We start from the raw sequence: 21,304 nt of genomic DNA on the forward strand, positions 1-21,304 counted from the left end.
CGTCAGGTGCTGGCTGCCCACGGGAGCTTGAGAACCACCGTTGCAAGCAGTGTCCTGCTGGCTGCAGAACGTGGTCCTACAAGCCACCTACCGACATTCCTGTGGATCATGTCCCCCCAGCTGCCCTTTGTACCTGACTGCCCTTCCCTTTCAGTCTGCGTGCCGGCATATTTCAACACCGCCATTGCGTTGCTGTCAATGCCAGGACTAACAGCATTCACCTGCCATGGCGCCAGTCAGCAAGTGGGTGTCCTGACTCCATTTCCCCTCTCAGGAGTATGCTTCCCCCGGCAACACCAGGCCCTCTGACTTAGGCCAGCTCCCTGAGATGGTATCTCAAGGGCCGTGGCTTCTATGGGGAGCGCCACAGGAAAGGTGTGAGGGGGCTGGCGGGGGCATGTGCTCAGCTGAGCCTAGTTGTAGCCTCAGCCGTGGCTCTCAGGAGCAGCGTTCCCCCTCAGAGGCTGTCCTGTCCAGAGGATCTGGGCTGATATCTGCCACATCAGGCAGCACTGGCTGCAGGCTGCCTCTGGGGACAGGCAGCCAACACCCAGGCATCTCCAATGAGGCAGCTCTTACCAGCCAAGGACAGTGCTCTGGAAGAGGGTGCAGGCGAGGAGCAACCTGGGATGGACACACTGAACCCCAGTGGAGCTGAGTGGATGGTCGCAGCACCTGCTTGCACAGTGATAATTCCGTGGGCACAGTGGCATGACGGGCCTGGCTGAGTACGCTCCCTCCACACCCCCAGGTAGAACCTAATGGATGTCTTCTCAGATTCATACTGGAAGTCACAAAGAAGAAGGGAAATCCTGGGGAGTGCAAATGAAGCAGGGCTTCAGGGTGGGACTGATGCCCCCCACGGAAGCCGTTGACCCTGGAAGCCAAGCCTTGGGTTCTAAAGATCCTCAGGAGCAGTGAGGGAGGACTGGATACGCCTCTGCTTGTGAGGGCAGTCATGAAACGTGGACTCCTGACCACCGGCACATGGGACAGAAAGCTCGCTGGATTCTCTGGACTCCAGCTGCTTCTACCAGGCATTTACAATCTCAGAGGGACCAAGGATTGTCCTGGAAACACACTCCTCAGAGGTGATTGGAGTCAGGATGCCCACTGGCTGCCTGAAAATAAGGAGCTCATTTCTGGGGTTTCCCTGCGTAGTCTGGAGAGCCCCGTGCCGAGCAATTAAGTCAATGTGCACCCAGACTGATTTTGGCCTAGTATCTGGGATAAGCCCCTGTAATCTCGTCCTGAGGTCTTGCCCCAAGCCAAAATCTCACAGGATTCCAGCGGTAAAACCTGGGCTTTCAAATGTGATCTCACAATCCGAAATTATATGACATGTGGAAATAAGCATCATGAACAAGTTAGCAAAACAAAAGCAGAATAGAACTTGAAGGTTTTGGTGCATTGGAAGTATTCAATAAAGCATCTATAGTAAGTATATGTGAAATAAAATTTAGAATGTGAGAAGATTCTGTCCAAAAAGACCAAGAAGATTTATAAAGGAATTTAATAGAACTTCTAGAAGCGAATCAAACAATGAACATTCAAAACTCAATGGGAAGCCAGGTGTGGTTGCACACACCTGTCATCCCAGCTACTTTGGAGGATAAAGCAGGAGGATTGCAAGTTTGAGGCTAACCCGAGCAATTCAGTGAGGCTCTGGTTAAACAACAGGTGGTCATAGTCAAAGAATTAATGAATCGAAGGATAGATCTGGAGAAATTACTCAAAATTCACCGCAGGGAGAAAAGAAGGTGGAAACACGGATAAGAAGCAGAGGACAGCCTCTGGAACTGTGGAGGAAGTCGGGGCAGGCAGCTAGGGAGAGCAGCTAGGGACTCGGGCGCCACACCGTGTCGGCTCAACGCTCCTCGGTGTCTGCAGCACTCTCTGCTTCCTTCCTGGGCGACGAGACCCTGCAGCCAGAAATCCACCATGTCTATTCTCAAGATCCATGCCAGGGAGATCTTTGACTCTCGTGGAAATCCCACTGTTGAGGTTGATCTCTGCACCTCAAAAGGCCTCTTTAGAACTGCTGTGCCCAGTGGGGCCTCAACTGGTATCTACAAGGCCCTAGAGCTCCCGTACAATGATAAAACTCGCTACATGGGGAAGGGTGTCTCAGAGGCTGTTGAGCACATCAATAAAACTACCGCACCTGCCCTGGTTAGCAAGAAACTGAACGTTGTGGAGCAGGAGAAGATTGATGAACTGTGATCAAGATGGATGGAAGAGAAAATAAGTCTAAGTTTGGTGCAAATGCTATCCTGGGGGTGTCCCTTGCTGTCTGCAAAGCTGGTGCTGTGGAGAAGGGGGTGCCCCTGTACCGCCACATTGCCGACTTGGCTGGCAACTCTGAAGTCATTCTGCCAGTTCGGGTGTTCACCGTTATCAATGGCGGGTCTCGTGCTGGCAACAAGCTGGCCAGGCAGGAGTTCATGATCCTCCCCGTGGGCGCTTCCAGCTTCAAGGAGGCCATGCGCGGTGGAGCAGAGGTCTACCACAACCTGAAGAACGCCATCAAGGAGAAAACGGGAAAGATGCCACCAATGTGGGCGATGAGGGCGGGTCTGCCCCTAACATCCTGGAGAATAAAGAAGCCGGAGCTGCTGGAGAACGCCACCGGGAAGGCTGGCGACACCGACGAGGTTGTCGTTGGCATGGACGCGGCCGCCTCCGGGTTCTTCCGATCTGGGAAGTATGGCCTGGGTTTCAAGTGTCCCGATGATGCCAGCAGGCGCATCACCCCTGACCAGCTGGCCGGCCTGTACGAGTCCTTCCTCTGCAACCACCGGCTGGTGTCTACTGAAGATCCCTTCAACCAGGACGACTGGGAAGCGCGGCAGAAGGTCACAAGTGGCGCCGGCATCCAGGGGGTAGGTGATGATCTCACTGTGACCAACCCCAAGCGCATCGCCAAGGTCATGGGCGAGAAGTCCTGCAACCGCCTCCTGCTCAGAGTCAACCAGATCGGCTCAGTGACCGAGTCCCTCCAGGTGTGCAGGCTGGCCCAGTCCAATGGCCGGGGCGTCTTGGTGTCTCATTGCTCTGGGGAGGCTGAGGACACCTTCATTGCCGACCTGGTGGTGGGACTCTGCACTGGGCGGATCAAGACTGGTGCACCTTGCCGATCGGAGCACTTGGCCAAGTGCAGCCAGCGCCTCAGGATCGAGGAGAAGCTGGGTGACAAGGCGAAGTTTGCCAGCAGGAACTTCAGAAACCCCCTGCCCCTGGCCAAGTCAGCTGTGGGCAGGCGAGCCAGCGCCCACGGTCACCAGCTGACGACTAGATCCTTCCCCTGAGGCCAGCATGTGTGGGCAGTTCAAGCCCCCGACCAGTGCTCGCCGGGCCTTTGGTAGTTAGCTCCCCTCTCCTGCCACTGCTTCCTTAGAACTGCTGCAGAAGCCGAGGGTGACCACTTGGAACCCTGATGGAAACCCTAGCTCGTAATCATGTGACTGGCCCAAATTGTCATCTCAGCTCGCTTCACACCAAGTGTCCAGGGCTCCGTGCGCCTCCAGTGATCTCCAGTGTGGCGACAGGCAGAGGACGTATAATAAAACACATTGGTCTGACTGGAGCTCCAGTGGAACATTCTGGAGGAAAATGGAGAGGTTTGCTTCTAACAAATAATAGCTGATAATTATTTTCCAAATATATGAAAAACATGAATCATCTGAGAACAATATAATCCAAGTACAGCAAATAAAACATCTACATCAAAACACATTATAATAAGATTGCAGAAGAACAAAGAGCAAGATTTTAAAGCAGCCAGAGAAAAAAGGTAAATTGCCTGCTAAGGGCTGACAGCAGATCTCATGGGCAACATGGGAGTTTCTCAGTGCATTCCATGGGTCGGGAGCTTGGCCTTAACCCTGGAACCTTTGGAGGCCAAGTCTTGAGGTTCACTGGACCCAATAAATGGAAATTTGCTTTTTGTTTTGTTTTGTGTTCTGGAAATGGGGTTGCACAGTGTTGCCTACTCTGACCTCAAACCCCTGGGCTCAAGCATCCTCCTGAGTAACTGAGACCAGAGGTGCAACACCACGCCTGGATAGAACCCGCATTTTCACAAGATCCCACATGAATGTTATTTTAAAATGAACTCTATTTTCTGTCAGAACTGGGGATTGAAGCCAGATCCTGGCACCTGCTGGATAAGTACTCTACCAATGAACCACATCCCCAGCCCCAAAACAGACTTAATTTGAGAATCACTTAAGGGTCTAAAAAAAAAAAAATCTCTCTAAAGAAGACTAATGATGGCTAATTTTGTGTGTGGGAAGGTGCTGGGGGTGGAACCGTGGGCTTCAGGTATGCTAGGCATGTGCTCTACCACGAGTTACACAAGCCCCCAACCCAGAGGTAATTTTTCGTTGTATGCCTATCTGAGTCTATTCCTGCTGCTATTAAAAAATGCTGCATTCTTGATAATTTTTAAACAAGTAGAAATTTATTTTTCACAGTTTTGGATGCTGTGAGTCGCAGGTTGAGGGCTGGCAGGTTCTGTGGCTGGTGAGGACCTCTTCTGTCGGTAAGGATCTTCTTGTGCCAGGATCCTCCTGTGGCTGAAGGGGCTAGGGACTAAGGACTACTGTTCCCTCATGTGGAAGGGCAAAAAGGTCTAACTATTCTCCATCAACCTTTTGTAAGCTGACTGACCTCAGTCATCACGTCCTAAAGTCCCTACCTCTATACTGCTGCCTTGGGGAGTCACCCTCGTCTCTGCAGAGGGACACATGCAGCATTCAAACCACAGCCTTCCCCCGGGAGCGCCAGTCAGAACCACAGTGAGACACCACTCCACACCCAGGTGTGCTGGAGTCTTAAAAAATGATGGACTTTGATTTCCATTTCTGTTTGAAATGGAGTAACAAGGACCAGATTTACCCTGTTGAAGAAAAGAAAATGCCAGATTTTGTGGGGCATAGGCAACGCAGGACAGTGGTTGATGGTGGGCCTGATGGTTGTCCAGCTCGCTCAGGGAGGGCAGTCCAGGAGTGTCCTGCCAGACTCCTGAGTTGGAATGGAGCTGGGAGTCAGGGAGGCAGAGGCAGCTGGGTCCACATGGCAGGAAACGGTGAAGAGAACTACCCAGGCCAGGACTGCTCGGCAGCCCTCAGGTGTGAGCTGGGTGCCCAGCATTGTGTGTGTAAGAGATCCACCCAAGGGTGAGGAGGGAACGTGCAAAAGGATCAGAGGAACAGTCCAAAGAGGCCAGAGGGCCAAGAATACTGCCTGTTCCTGCTCATCAGAATGGAAGTCTCATCAGTCACAGAGCACTCAGGTAGTCTTGCTCTGGGTAGTGGGGAAAGCTAGCCCTACCTAATGAAGATTAAAAATAAGACAAGACAAGATTACCCTGTTACTAAGTAGCTTACCTGCTTCTGAAAACAAAGTTCAGAAGTATTTATAGATAGATAGCCAGGCATGGTGGCACACACCTGTGTACTCAGGAGGCTGAACCAGGAGGATCATGTTTGAGGCCAGCCTTTGCAATTTAGCAAGACCCTATCTCAAATTTTAAAAAAAATATTTTTCAAGGGTTGGGGGGCATAGGTACTTGCCGTGGGGTAGAGCATTTGCCCTGGGATTGATCCTTAACACTTAAAAAAAATATTTTAAGAGCCTTACAAGAAGATGCAATTCAAGGCCAGCCTCAACAACTTAGGGAGAACTTGTCTCAAAAAATAAATAAATAAAAAGAACTGAGGATGTAACTTAGTGGTAAAACCCCCCTTGGGTTCAATCCCCAGTGCCAAAAAAAAAAAAAAAGTTTGTCTATAGATACTTGGTTGAATGTCTGGGCCCTTTGTTCTGTTCCATTGGCCTGAGTGTCCATTTTCATGTCAATATCATTCTGTTTTGATCACCAAAGTTTTGTAGTGTATTTTATTTTATTTTATTTTATTGGTACCAGGGATTGAACCCAGAGGAACCTAACCACTGAGCCACATCCCCAGTCCTTTTTTATATTTTATTTATTTATTTATTTATTTATTTTTAAGATTTTTTTTATTGTAAACAAATGGGTACATGTTATTTCTGTTTGTACATGAAGTAGAGGCATACCATTTGTGTAATCATACATTTACATAGGGTAATGTTGTTTGATTCATTCTGTTATTTTTTCCCTTCCCTCCCACCCCTCCCACCCCTTTTCCCTCTATATAGTCCTTCCTTCCTCCATCCTTGCCCCCCTCCCTTACCCTAACCCTAACCCTAACCCTAACCCTAACACTAGCCCCTGCCACCCCCCATTATGTTCCATCATCCGCTCATCAGCGAGATTATTCCTCCTTTGGTTTTTTGAGATTGGCTTATCTCACTTAGCATGATATTCTCCAATTTCATCCATTTGCCTGCAAATGCCATAATTTTATCATTCTTTATGGCTGAGTAATATTCCATTGTATATATATACCACAGTTTCTTTATCCATTCATCAATTGAAGGACATCTAGGTTGGTTCCACAATCTGGTTATTGTGAATTGAGCAGCTATGAACATTGACGTGGTTGTATCTCTGTAGTATGCTGATTTTAAGTCCTTTGGGTATAGGCTAAGGAGTGGGATAGCTGGGTCAAATGGTGGGTCCATTCCAAGCTTTCTGTGGAATCTCCACACTGCTTTCCAGAGTGGCTGCACTAATTTGCAACCCCACCAGCAATGTATGAGTGTACCTTTTTCCCCACATCCTCTCCAACACCTATTATTGCTTGTATTCTTGATAATCGCCATTCTAATTGGGGTGAGATGGAATCTTAGGGTAGTTTTGATTTGCATTTCTCTTATTACTAAAGATGGTGAACGTTTTTTCATATGTTTGTTGATTGCTTGTAGATCTTCTGTGAAGTGTCTGTTCATATCCTTAGTCCATTTGTTGATTGGGTTATTTGTATTCTTGGTGTAGAGTTTTTTGAGTTCTTTATATATTCTGGAAATTAGTGCTCTATCTGAAGTATGAGTGGCAAAGATTTTCTCCCACTCTGTAGGTTCTCTCTTCGCATTGGCGATAGTTTCCTTTGCTGAGAGAAAGCTATTTAGTTTGAATCTGTCCCAGTTATTGATTATTGCTTTTATTTCTTGTGCTATCGGAGTCCTGTTAAGGAAGTCTGATCCTAAGCCGACATGTTGAAGATTTGGACCTACTTTTTCTTCTGTAAGATGCAAGGTCTCTGGTCTGATTTCAAGGTCCTTGATCCATTGTGAGTTGAGTTTTGTGCAGGGTGAGAGATAGGGGTTTAGTTTCATTCTGTTGCATATGGATTTCCAGTTTTTCCAGCACCATTTGTTGAAGAGGCTATATTTTCTCCATTGCATATTTTTGGCACCTTTGTCTCATATTAGAAAATTGTATTTATTTGGGTTTGTGTCCATGTCCTCTATTCTGTACCATTGATCTACCTGTCTATTTTGGTGCCAGTACCATGCCGTTTTTGTTACTATTGCTTTGTATTATAGTTGAAGTTCTGGTATTGTGATTCCCCCTGTTTCATTCTTCCTGCTAAGGATTGCTTTAGCTATTCTGGATTTCTTATTCTTCCAGATGAACTTCATGATTGCTTGCTCTATTTCTGTAAAGGTACATCATTGGGATTTTAATTGGAATTGCATTGAATCTCTATAGCACTTTTGGTAGTCTGGCCATTTTGACAATATTAATTCTTCCTATCCAAGAACATGGGAGATCTTCCCATCTTCTAAGATTTTCTTTAATTTCTTTTTTTAGTGTCTGTAGTTCTCATTGTAGAGGTCTTTCACCTCTTTTGTTAGATTGATTCCCAAGTATTTTATTTTTTTTCAAGGCTATTGTGAATGGGGTAGTTTTCCTAAATTCTCTTTCTGAAGATTCATCACTTATGTATAAAAATGCATTGGATTTATGAGCATTGATCTTATAACCTGCTACTTTATTGAATTCACTTATGGGTTTTAAAAGTTTTCTGGTGGAATTTCCGGGTTCCTCTAAATATATAATCATGTCATCAGCAAACAGGGATAGTTTGAGTTCTTCTTTTCCTATTCGTATCTCTTTAATTTCTTTGGTTTGTCTAATTGCTCTGGCTAGAGTTTCAAGGACGATATTGAATAGGAGTGGTGAAAGAGGACATCCCTGCCTTGTTCCAGATTTTAGGGGGAATGCTTTCAGTTTTTCACCATTTAGAATGATATTGGCCATGGGCTTAGCATAGATGGCCTTTACAATGTTAAGGAATGTTCCCACTATCCCTATTTTTTCTAGTGTTTTGAGCATGAAGGGGTGCTGTATTTTATCGAATGCTTTTTCTGCATCTATCGAAATAATCATGTGATTCTTAACTGTAAGTCTGTTGATATGGTGAATGACATTTATTGATTTCCGGATGTTGAACTAACTTTGCATCCCTGGGATAAAACCCACTTGATCATGGTGCACTATCTTTTTAATATGTTTTTGTATGTGATTTGCTAAAATTTTGTTGAGAATTTTTGCGTCGATGTTCATTAAGGATATTGGTCTGAAATTTTCTTTCCTCGATGTGTCTCTGTCTGGTTTAGGTATCAGGGTGATATTGGCTTCATAGAACGAGTTTGGGACGGTTCCCTCTCTTCTATTTCATGGGATACTTTGAGGAGTATTGGAATGAGCTCTTCTTTAAAGGTTTTGTAGAACTTGGCTGAGAACCCATCTGGTCCCGGACTTTTCTTTGTTGGTAGGCTTTTGATGACCTCTTCTATTTCATTGCTTGAAATTGATTTATTTAAGTTGTGTATGTCCTCCTCGTTCAGTTTAGGAAATTCATATGTCTCTAGAAACTTGTTGATGTCTTTGAGGTTTTCTGATTTGTTGGAGTACAGATTTTCAAAATAGCTTCTAATTATATTTTGTATTTCACTCGTGTCTGTAGTGATATTTCCTTGTTCATTCCGAATTTTAGTAATTTGAGTTTTCTCTCTTTCTCTTTGTTAGTGTGGCTAAGGGTTTATCAATTTTATTTATTTTTTCAAAGAACCAACTCTTTATTTTGTTAATTTTTTTGATTGTTTCTTTTGTTTCAATTTCATTGATTTCAGCTATGATTTTAACTATTTCCTGTCTTCTACTACTTTTGGTGTTGGTCTGCTCTTCTTTTTCTGGGGTTTTGAGTTGCAGTGTTAAGTCGTTTATTTGTTGATTTTTTTCTTCTTTTGTTGAATGCGCTCCATGAAATAAATCTTCCTCTAAGTACTGCTTTCATAGTGTCCTAGAGATTTTGATATGATGTGTCTTTGTTCTTGTTTACTTCTAAGAATTTTTTTATTTCCATCCTGATGTCTTCTGTTATCCATTCATCATATAATAGCGTATTATTTAATCTCCAGGTATTGGAGAAGTTTCTGTTTTTTTTTTTTTTTTTTTGCAGTGCTGGGGATTGAACCCAGGTCCTTATGCTTGTGAGGCAAGCACTCTACCAACTGAGCTACCTCACCAGTCCCATCTCCTCAGTTTTTTATTCTGTAAAAATTATTGTAAATATCTGTTTATTTATTATTTTATTATTTCTAATTTCAATCCATTATGATCTGATAGAATACAAGGTAGTATCTCTATCTTCTTGTATTTGCTAACGGTAGTTTTGTGGCATAAATTATGGTCTATTTTAGAGAATGATCCATGTGCTGCTGAGAAGAAAGTGTATTCGTTCTTTGTTGGATGGTATATTCTATATATGTGCGATAAGTCTAAATTATTGATTGTGTTATTGAGATCTATGGTTTCTTTATTCAATTTTTGTTTGGAAGATCTATCCAGTGGTGAGAGAGGTGTGTTAAAATCGCCTAGTATTATTGTGTTGTGGTCTATTTGATTTCTGGAATTGAGAAGGATTTGTTTGACGTACGTGGATGAGCCAATGTTCGGGGCATAGATATTTATGATTGTTATGTCTTGCTGATTTATGCTTCCCTTAAGCAGCATGTAATGTCCTTCTTTATCCCTTCTGACTAGTTTTGGCTTGAAGTCCACATTATCTGAAATGAGGATGGATACTCCAGCTTTTTTGCTGTGTCCATGTGCATGGTATGTTTTTTCTCATCCTTTCACCTTTAGTCTGTGGGTATCTTTTTCTATGAGATGAGTCTCTTGCAGGCAGCATATTGTTGGATTTTTCTTTTTAATCCAATCTGCCAGTCTATGTCTTTTGATTGATGAGTTCAGGCCATTAACATTCAGGGTTATTATTGAGACATGACTTGTATTCCCAGTCATTTGACTCATTTTTGTTTTTTGACATGATTTGGTTTCTCCTTTATTTGGCTATTCCTTTAGGATAGTTCCTCCTGTTGCTGATTTGCATTGTTGTTTTTCATCTCTTCCTCATGGAATATTTTGCTGAGAATGTTCTGTAATGCCAGCTTTCTTTTTGTAAATTTTTTAGCTTTTGTTTATCATGGAAGGATTTTATTTCATTGTCAAATCTGAAAGTAAGTTTTGCTGGGTATAAGATTCTTGGTTGGCATCCATTTTCTTTCAGGGCTTGGTAAATGTTGTTCCAGGCCTTTCTAGCTTTTAGGGTCTGGATTGAAAAATCTGCTGATATTCTTATTGGTTCCCCCAAATGTAATTTGATTCTTTTCTCTCGCAGCCTTTAAAATTCTGTCTTTATGTTGTATGTTAGGTATTTTCATAATAATGTGCCTTGGTGTGGATCTTTTATAATTTTGTATATTTGGAGTCCTATAAGCCTCTTGTACCTGGTTTTCCATTTCATTCTTCAGATTTGGGAAATTTTCGGATATTATTTCATTGAATAGATTGTTCATTCCTTTGGTTTGTTTCTCTAAACCTTCCTCAATCCCAATAATTCTTAAATTTGGCCTTTTCATGATGTCCCATAATTCTTGTAGATTCTGTTCATGATTTCTTGCCATCTTCTCTGTTTGGTCAATTTTGTTTTCAAGATTAAATATTTTGTCTTCAATGTCTGAGGTTCTGTCCTCCAGGTGTTCTACCCTATTGGTTATGCTTTCTATGGAGTTTTTAACTTGGTTTATTGTTTCCTTCATTTCAAGGATTTCTGTTTTTTTTTTTTTCAGTATCTCTAACTCTTTATTGAAATGATCTTTTGCTTCCCGTATTTGCTCTTTTAACTGTTGATTGGTGCGATCATTTAATGCCTGCATTTGCTCTTTCATCTCCTCCTTCAATGCCTGCATTTGCTCTTTCATCTCCTCATTTGCTTCCCTGATCGTTTTAATTACGTACATTCTGAACTCCCTTTCTGACATTTCTTCTGCTGTGCTGTCATTGGGTTTTATTGATATAGTATCTAGGTTTGTTTGGGACATTTTCTTCCCTTGTTTTCTCATATTGGTCAGATGTCAGTGGGACTCTGAGATATTGCAGATTTCCTCTATTGGCTTATAGTGTCCCTGCAGATTTCCAGTATATCACCTCCCAGTCTTCAGTAGACTGGAGTCTTGGAGGAACTTGATAATGCAGTGCTTCCGAAGAAAGCTGCCCCTAGCCCGCTACTGGGTCCAGGGCTGGAGACTGGTTCTGCGTGGAAATCCTCTCACTGGGCGGGCCTGCTCCTAGAAGCTGGCTATAGACAGGAACTGCCCCCACCTGAGGGAGCCGGGCTGCTCGGGAAAGTCTCTCGCTGCCCTGCCCTGGTCCCAGAAGCCCCCTTCTAAATATTTTATTTAGATACAGGGTCTCGCTAAGTTGCTTAGGGCCTAGCTAAGTTGCTGAGGCTGGCTTTGAACTTGCAATCCTCCTGCCTCAGCGTCCCAAGCCACTGGAATTACAGGCATGCACCACCATGCCCACCTTGAAGTGTATTTTAAAGTCAGTGCAATGCCTCCTTGCTTTGATCTTTTTGCTCAAGGTTGCTTTGGCTATTAATATCAGACAATGAGATTTTAGTGTAAAGACTATTATCAGGGATAAACAGCATTACTTCATAATTGTAAAGCAGCCAATTCACCAAGACTAAGTGTTTATACAACTAAAACAGTGCTTCAAAATGCAAAAATCAAAAAGTAATAGAACTGCAATAAGAGACAAAAGTCACAATTAGAGTAGATTTCAACACCTGTCCTTCAATAACTGATTGAACAAACAGACATACAGTCAGTAAGAACACAAAGTCTTGAACAGTTTTGCTGAAGTCTCGTCCTTCATTTGTAGAACAGTCCACCAGGGACAGCAGGGTAGTGACTGTCAGGTCACACAGAACATTGCTAAGCTGGACCACAAGCCAAGACTCAGGAACTTTAAGATTCAAGTGGTTAAAGCATGTTGTCTGTCACAGGAATCAAATTATAAACTTTTTTTTTTTTTTTTTTTTGTGGTGCTGGGGATTGAACCCAGGGCTTTGTGCTTGACAAGCAAGCACTCTACCTAATTGAGCCATCTCCCCAGCCCCTAAATTGATAATGTAAAAAAAAGAAAAAAAAAAAAACCCTGCAAAGTCCTCAAATATTTGTCAACTAAATAGAACGCTTCTAAATAATTCATGCGTCAAGAAAAAACAAAAAAGGAAACTGGAGAGTATTTCAAACTGCATGAAAATAAAACCACAGCATAGAAAGCTAGAGAGGCAACTAAGCAGTGCTTAGAGAGACATCCACACCTGTGAAGGTAAGGAAGGAAACCTCAAGCAACGGTCTCTGCCTCCCTCTTAAGAAATTGAAAGAAGAAGAGGAAGTGAAACTCCAAGGCAGAAGAGATGACCAAGGTCACAGCAGGAGGTTTTGCAGACAATATGGGTGACTCTAACCAACGCATCACAAAAAATAGACACAGTTACCATGTGGGTAAAGAGTGGCAGCATCCCTGTGCATTCCTCAGGTACTGAAAGGTAAAGGGAGGATACGAATGACTTTTGTGCCAATAAATTTAATCACCCAGGCAAAAGGGTCAGATTTCTGGAAAGACACCCATTTCCAGACCACCCCAGGGGAAACAGATAACCTGAATAGCTGTGTCTGTGGAAGTGGAATCTGTAGTTTAAAACCTCCCCACACAACAAGATGCAGATGGCTTCTCTGACAAGTTCTTCCATATATTTAAGATAAAATGTCAATACTATACAAACACCAGGAAATTGAAGAGGGGAGCACTTCCTTGACCAGATCAAGCACATCTATGAAAAATCTATAGCTAATTTCATGTTTAATGGTACAAGATGAAAGATTCCCCTCAAGAACAGGTGAAGCAGCCTTGTACTGGAGGGTCTAGCCAGTGGCAAAAAATAAGAATAAATAAGGTTAAAAAAAAAAAGGCATCTGTATTGAAAAGCAAGACATAAAACTGTCTTTATTTCACCAATGACATGAATGCCTGTGTAGAAAGTCTGATAGCATCTATACAATAGCTACTAAAACTATTGAGGTTAGCAAGATTGCGGGAGTCAAGATCAAAGTATAGAAGTAAATTGTACTTCCATATTTTCAAGAGGAGCAGTCAGAATCAAATTTGAAGGATCACTTAAAATAGCATCAAAAGTAGAAAGTACCGCTGGGTGTGGTGGCAGCTTGGGAGGCTGAGGCAGGAGGATCAAAAGTTCAAAGCCAATCTCAACAGTTTATTGAGGCCCTATGCAACTCAGTGAGACCCTGTCTCTAAATAAAATACAAAAAAGGGCTGAGGATGTGGCTCAGTGGTTCAGTGCCACTGAGTTCAATCCCTGGTTCCAGATAGATAAATAAATAATAAATAAATAAATAAATAAATAAGCGCTTAAGAATAACTCTGATAATAGATGTGTAAGACCCGAACACTGAAAACTACAAAGTATTGCTAAGAGAAAGTAGACCCCTGGTCAATGGAGAGACCTCTTCAAGGGCTGACGACTCAATGTTGTTGAGATACCCTCTTGAAATTGTAGGTCCAGTGCAACACTATCAAAATCCCAGCAGGTTTTTCTTTTTTTTAGGGGGAAGTGTAGAAATTGGTAAGCTGATTTTTAAATTAACATGGAAATGCAAAGGACCAAGAACAGCTGAAACGACCTTGAAGAAGAAAATGAATTTAGGGACCTTACCATCTGACTTGGAGACTTACTATAAATCTATAGTAATCAAGACAGTGTGGGATTAACACAGACAGAGAGAAATAGGTCAACAGAACCCAGGGACGGACCCACTCATCGATTGCTATTTGATTTTAAATAAAGGTACCATGGTAATTTAGTGAAGTTATAATGATCTTTCCAATAAACGTTGCTGGAACCACTGGGTATCTGTCACATTTGGATCTTAAATGTCCCCCGAAGCTCAAGTGCTGCAGGCTTGGTCCCAGTTGGGAGGTGGTGGAACTCTGGAAGGAGGGACCTGGCAGGAGGAAGTGGGTCATGGGGCTGTGCCCTGGGAGTGGGCATCTTGTCCCCAGCCCCTTCCCCTCACCCGCTTTCTGCCTCCTGGCTACCTCGAGATGAGCAGCTTTGCTCCAACATGCACTCCTGGCCACAGGCCCATTGTTACGGGGCCCAGCGACCATGAACTGAAGCCTTTGAAACCATGAGCCAAAATAAATCTTTCCTCCTTTCAGTGAATTTTCTCAGAGTGATAGAACACCAACACAATATCTATTTGCAAACAATGAACCTCACATCACATACAAAAATGATCTCAGAATGGATCACAATCAGAACACAAAACTAGGAAGAATTTAAAGGAAAACATTTAAAAAACCTTATGTTTTTTTTTTTTTTTCCTTTAGGTAAAGATTTCTGAGATGTAACACTGAAAGTATTGTTCATGGAGGAAAATACTGATAAATTCATGCTCTTTAAAACACTGTGAAGCCCAGCATGGTGACCCACGCCTGTAAACCTAGCTGCTCAGTAGCTTGAGGAAGGAGGGTCACAAGTTTGAGTCTAACCTGGGCAACGTAGTGAGACCCTGTCTCAAAATGAAACAGCAAAAAGGGCTGGGGGCCAGGCATGGGGGAGAGCACTGACCTAGCATGCTTGAGGCCTTGAGTGGAAAAATAAATGAATGAGTAAATCAAAATTTTTAAAAATACACTGTTAAGAGAATAAAAAGATAAACTACACACTGGGGAAAATACAAACCACATAATAGATAAAGGAATTATATCTAAAACATACAAAGAACTCTCAATGCTCAGTGAAACAACTCCATTTAAAATCTGGCAAAAATCTGAATAGACACTTCACCAATGAAGATACATAGATGGTGAACAGCACCCGGAAAGATGCTCCCCATCACGAAACACAGGTTAAAACCTCAACGGGACACTGAAACACACAGCTGGGATGTCCCAACTTCAAAAGCTCTCGTCTCAAGTGAGGGGAGGGCGTGGAGCTACTAGAATTCCCGCAGGAAGCTGGTGTGAACATGAAATTGTTCCGCCATGTTGGAAAACAGTTTGGCACCTACCATACAATTCTGCCCTTCCAGGCCTAGATTCACTGGGCAGAAAAAAGAGTGTGTGTCCATGCACAGGCTTGGGTGATAGTCAGAAGCTGGGAAGCACCAGGTGTTCACCGGCAAGTGGACAGTGGACAATCAGGGCACACTGGAGGAGGTGGACCCCTGAGCATCAGAGGCATGCACTGTGGATACGCACAACTACACAGGCCAATCTCAACAGTCATGGGGAAGGAAAGAACTGGTCAAAAAGAGTAAGTAAACACATCCCTGGTTGCAGACAGCTGGTCAGTGGTTGCTGGAGATGGGTGTGTGGAGAGGCTGGGGTGGGGTCCTCAGGGACTCAGGCAGCGTAAGTGTGGCGCTGGTGCATATCAGGGCCAGGGCGGGGCAGAGGGACCAGTGATTGCTCCCACAGCTCCAGCCTAGTCTGTGGAGTCCAGAGAAGCCACCAGGACTTCTTCCAGCCTTGGAAGGGAGAGGTGGCCAAGACTCACATCACGAGGTCAGCAGATGTGGTGAGTTGTGTCTGCCTTCTCTTCTCAGGTGACATTTGCTACTGATAAGTCAACAGTTACCCAGGAATGTGCCAGGAGCGTGCTGGAGTGGAGGACAGCAGATGGGCACCCCAAAGATACCAAACCCTGGGATTGTAGGGAACACAATGTGGAGAATCCCTGAGGTGAAGGGTGTATCTATGATAGATCACGTGGACAGAGAACCTGGAAGCCAGAGGACGGTTGGCCTCTGAAGGAGCTCTTCTCTTTGGGGTGAACTTTGCAACCCAGACTTCCCAGCCTGAGGATGAAAACCAGTCCTCCCTTCCAGCTCTTCCCTGTCCCTGGGTTTTTCTTGAGAATTGAAGGGCTGTGCATCAGAATGAAGGACAGCAGGCTGTCCCCTGAGGCCAACAAGGTCTACATACTCCAAGAGGGTGCATCCTGGGGGACCAAGGTGGCTAATGTGACGGCTTCCCCTCCCTCACATTTCACAGAGCCTGAGAAACAGCCCAGTGCTTACCAAGGCAGGAAGCAGCATGTGAAAAGCGGCTACTTCTAGAAAGGTCCACCCAGCCTCTGCAGGCAGGAGAGCCTGCCCTGGTGGGGAGTGAGACACAGGCCAGCTTGCTGAGGAGCCCGCCAGGTATTTCCATCCTGAGAAGTAACTGTTTATGTGTAGACTTTTTATGGTCTTAAAGGAAAAATAAATAAAAAGACTTTGCAAGTGGGTTCCACGGTCTGTCTAGGGTCGTGTTTTCTGGAGTTCAATGTGGATCTCTAGGTCACCACAAGTGGGACTTTCCCAGGGTGTCACAGGTACATCTGGAGACCGGCGGACACACCCTGACCATCAAGACGCTGGCTCCCTTGATATAGCCAGAGATGAAAATCAATCAGGGCTGAGTTCTGTGTCCCCAGATGTGAAGATTGGACACCCAAGAAACACTGAGGCAAGTGTACAAAGCAGAACCAGGCTTCTCTGCAAAGAAGGGACCCCAGAGCTGGGTGTGCAAAGAAGTGGGGGTGTCCTGCCCCTTTTATGCACTTTAGAATTCCTCTGTTCTCATGGCCTCTGTCCTCTTGTCTTGCCTCTCTGCTCTCCCCATCCTGCCTGTGGAACAAGTGACCCAAAAGGTGGGCCTAAGGTGGAGTGATCCAGGCAGGAAGGGAGCCCAGGAGGCACTCTTCACAACTCCCCCAGCTCCACAGGGAGGTCCGCCCGGGCGGGTGCCTCAGCAACAGGTGGGAGGAAGTGGGCTCTGGAGAGGTCGGCATTTCATCTCCTTTCCTTTCCAACCAGCCCCCTCTTCCAGGTAGAACCAAATTATTTATTATTTGTATTGACTGCCTTTTTGTCCTCTGGTCTCAACGTCACGTGGTTTTCGTGGGACTCCTGGTGGCATGTCCACCCGCTCACTGGATCTTGGCTTTGAACCTAATTATCTCATAGTTTAATCACTTCACCCACAAAATTGTGAAATACATGTACCTCCTAATTTTAAATTGCTTTCGATTTTAAACAAAGTTTTAGACATAGAACTGAGGACCCCAGTGTTTGGGGAGCTCAAGTGTGGAAGGCTGTTCTGGGAGGTCCAACCTGCTCTCCCACCCCCCAGTCTTCAGGCATTTCCTAGCCCAGGGCCTGGAGCCCAAAGTAGACAAAAGCAGATTCCAAATTCATGTTGCTGTTTCGATGATGACTCTTTAAACACTTAATATTCTTTTCTGCCTCCTAAATGATCTTCATGAGTGGAGTTGGTTAAAAGTCACCAAGTGAGGACTTACTTGGAACAGATTTCTTAAATAGACTCTTTTTTAAAAAATTTATTTTTATTGTAAACAAATGGGATACTTGTTGTTTCTGTTTGTACATGGAGTAACAGCATACCATTTGCGTAATCATACATTTACATAGGATAATGATGTTTGATTCATTCCGTTATTTTTTCCTCCCCCCCACCCCTCTTTTCCCTTTATACAGTCCCTCCTTCCTCCATTCTTGCCCCCCTCCCACCCCTCATTATGTGTCATCATCTGCTTACAGGTGAGATCATTCGTCCTTTGATTTTTTGGATTGGCTTATCTCACTTAGCATGATATTCTCCAATTTCATCCATTTGCCTGCAAACGTCATAATTTTATTATTCTTTATAGCTGAGTAATATTCCATCGTATATATATACCACAGTTTCTTTATCCATTCATCAATTGAAAGACATCTAGGTTGGTTCCACAGTCTGGCTATTGTGAATTGAGCAGCTATGAACATTGATGTGTCTGTATCTCTGTAGTATGCTAATTTTAAGTCCTTTGGGTATAGGTCAAGGAGTGGGATAGCTGGGTCAAATGGTGGGTCCATTCCAAGTTTTCTGAGGAATCTCCACACTGCTTTCCAGAGTGGCTGCACTAATTTGTATCCCCACCAGCAATATATGAGTGTACCTTTTTCCCCACATCCTCTCCAACACCTATTGTGGCTTGTATTCTTGATAATCACCATTCTAATTGGGGTGAGATGGAATCTTAGTGTAGTTTTGATTTGCATTTCTCTTATTACTAAAGATGGTGAACATTTTTTCATATGTTTGTTGATTGCTTGTAGATCTTCTGTGAAACATCTGTTCATATCCTTAGTCCATTTGTTGATTGGGTTATTTGTATTCTTGGTGTAGAGTTTTTTGAGTTCTTTATATATTCTGGAAATTAGTGCTCTATCTGAAGTTTGAGTGGCAAAGATATTCTCCCACTCTGTAGGTTCTCTCTTCGCATTGCCGATAGTTTTCTTTGCTGAGAGAAAGCTATTTAGTTTGAATCTATCCCAGGTGTTGATTCTTGCTTTTATTTCTTGTGCTATGGGAGCCTGTTAAGGAAGTCTGATCCTAAGCCAACAAGGTGAAGATTTGGACCTACTTTTTCTTCTATAAGATGCAGGGTCTCTGGTCTGATTTCAAGGTCCTTGATCCATTGTGAGTTGAGTTTTGTGCAGGGTGAGAGATAGGGGTTTAGTTTCATTCTGTTGCATATGGATTTCCAGTTTTCCCAGCACCATTTGTTGAAGAGGCTATCTTTTCTCCATTGCACATTTTTGGCACCTTTGTCTAGTATGAGAAAATTGTATTTATTTGGGTTTGTGTCCATGTCCTCTATTCTGTACCATTGATCTACCTGTCTATTTTGGTGCCAATACCATGCCATTTTTGTTACTATTGCTTTGTAGTATAGTTGAAGTTCTGGTATTGCGATACCCCCTGTTTCATTCTTCCTGCTAAGGATTGCTTTAGCTATTCTGGATTTCTTATTCTTCCAGATGAATTTCATGATTGCTTGCCCTATTTCTGTAAGGTACATCATTGGGATTTTAATTGGAATTGCATTGAATGTGTATAGCACTTTTGGTAGTATGGCCATTTTGACAATATAATTCTGCCTATCCAAGAACATGGGAGATCTTTCCATCTTCTAAGGTCTTCCTCAATTTCTTTCTTCAATGTTTTGTAGTTTTCATTGTAGAGATCTTTTACCTCTTTGGTTAGACTGATGTCCAAGTATTTTTTTCTTTTTTTTTTTGAGGCTATTGCAAATGGAGTTGTTTTCCTCATTTCCCTTTTAGCTGTTCCATTGCTTGTGTTTAAATAGACTTTTAAAAACAATTTCTTATTTTTATTGTTTTGTTGGTGTGTTATGATCATATAGAATGGTGGGATCCATAGCGACATACTCAGCCATGTGCAGGACAATTTGGTCACTCTCATGTCCCAACACCCCTATTGGATATGGAAAATGACACACCCCCAACTGGTAGGGCCTAGAAGAGGGGATGAGGAAGAAGGTGGTACATTGACAACACTGATCCTTTCCCAAGACATCCTTCCCAGTGACAGGACAGGCCCTGTAGAGGAGATGTCCATCAAACCTGGAATGACAGTCTCTGGGAAGAGTCCAAAGCATTGATCCTTCACAAAACAAATGCTTTCCCAGAGACTGACCACAGGCCCTTTATCTGGCCCAGTAAAGATAAATCCCAGATACTGACCGCTGACCCAAGTCCCCTCCTGCCCCCCATCTTGCCCAATAAAACAGATCCCAAATTCCTGAGTGCCCAAAACTGACACGCTCATTAATGAAGTCACCTCTCAGTGTAACCTATGTAAGCAGACTCCCCCTTTGGCTGGTGGCTCATTTTCCACCAGGAAAGTGGGTCCATCAGAGATGTGACTCCATTGCTGAATAAAGGCTCTGCTGATCTGTGAAGTCTACACCAGGCTTGGTCCTTTTGTGCTAAGATCTCTCCCACCTTCCCTCCAATTTGTCCTGCTTATCTCCTTGCTATTATTTTTTAAATTAGTGCATTATAATCATACATAAAAATGGGATTCATTGTGAAAACACCATAGACTCAGCTATTCTCCTTGGTATTTATCTAAGAATATTTTTTTTTAAGGGCAGAGGGTGAAAATTGCCCCTCTCGTTCTGACTGGGAGTGACTTTTGCATGTATTTCCCTTGATGGAGAAATCATTAAAGAAGAACATTTCATTGAAAGCACTAGCAACACTTCAGTTCTTAGCCTGAAGATAAGTTTTAGTGAAACAAATATACTTGGGCAATCATCACTGCTCAAACTTGGCTTTGTTGTGTGAGCCAAATAATCAGGGTAAATTAGCCATCTCTGGCCACAGATAGTTTTGGTATTTGTCTGTCCTCTGCATCGCTTCTGAAGCACAGGCCATCAGGGTTTTGTTGGGTTTAGAAAAGCGCATGGTATAGGGTTGTTGTCCATCAAATGTACCTGTGTCTGATGTTTTCCCTGAGTTTTGATTTATAAGTCCCAGTCCCTGAGTCCTCTCAGTTGGCTTATTTTGAGAATCCATTGTTAAAAATTGTAGAAAATTAAAAGAATTGACTTTTTTTTGTTTTTGTTTTTTGTATTAGGAACTGAACCCAGGAGCGCTTAACCACTGAGCCACATTCACAGCCCTTCTTGTCAGGTCAAAACAAAGGGGTTGAGGAAAACCAGTATTTGGCTCTTGCCCTTAGAGTCAGCCTGAACCCAGGGAACAAGAGAACTTCTCTAAGGAGCTTTGCAACTCTAGGCCACATGACCTCCCAATCAGGGAGATTGATGAGACCACTGGAGGATGAGAAGCCAATCAGTCCATCTGCTACAGAGGAGGGTCATTGGAAAAGGGAGACATCCCTGACATTTCCAAGGGAAGCCACTTCATCAAGGAGACCCTGCCTAACGAATGGCACTAATGGAGCTAAAAATCTGCTCTTAAGTTCCCTACGAGTGACCCCTGTGGGAACTCAGCTAACTTTTTTTTTTTTTTTTTTTTTGCGGTGCTGGGTATCGAATCCAGGGCCTTGTGCTTGCAAGCCAAGCACTCTACCGACTCTATCGCCCTAGCCCTTCAGCTAACTCTTAACAGACAG

The 21,304-nt window shown here is 43.6% G+C and overlaps 1 protein-coding gene across 1 annotated transcript; it reads left to right on the forward strand.

Moving 5' to 3' along the window:
- Positions 1–1,477: 1,477 nt before the first annotated feature.
- On the forward strand, positions 1,478–4,408 carry LOC124989792 (alpha-enolase-like). The gene is given in 4 exon segments (XM_047559816.1): positions 1,478–2,218; positions 2,221–2,535; positions 2,538–2,607; positions 2,609–4,408. Coding segments are annotated over 4 exon segments (1,362 nt in total). The 5' UTR covers positions 1,478–1,941; the 3' UTR covers positions 3,309–4,408.
- Positions 4,409–21,304: the final 16,896 nt, after the last annotated feature.

Source organism: Sciurus carolinensis, chromosome 1 (assembly GCF_902686445.1).
Source record: "Sciurus carolinensis chromosome 1, mSciCar1.2, whole genome shotgun sequence".
Taxonomy (NCBI): domain Eukaryota; kingdom Metazoa; phylum Chordata; class Mammalia; order Rodentia; family Sciuridae; genus Sciurus; species Sciurus carolinensis.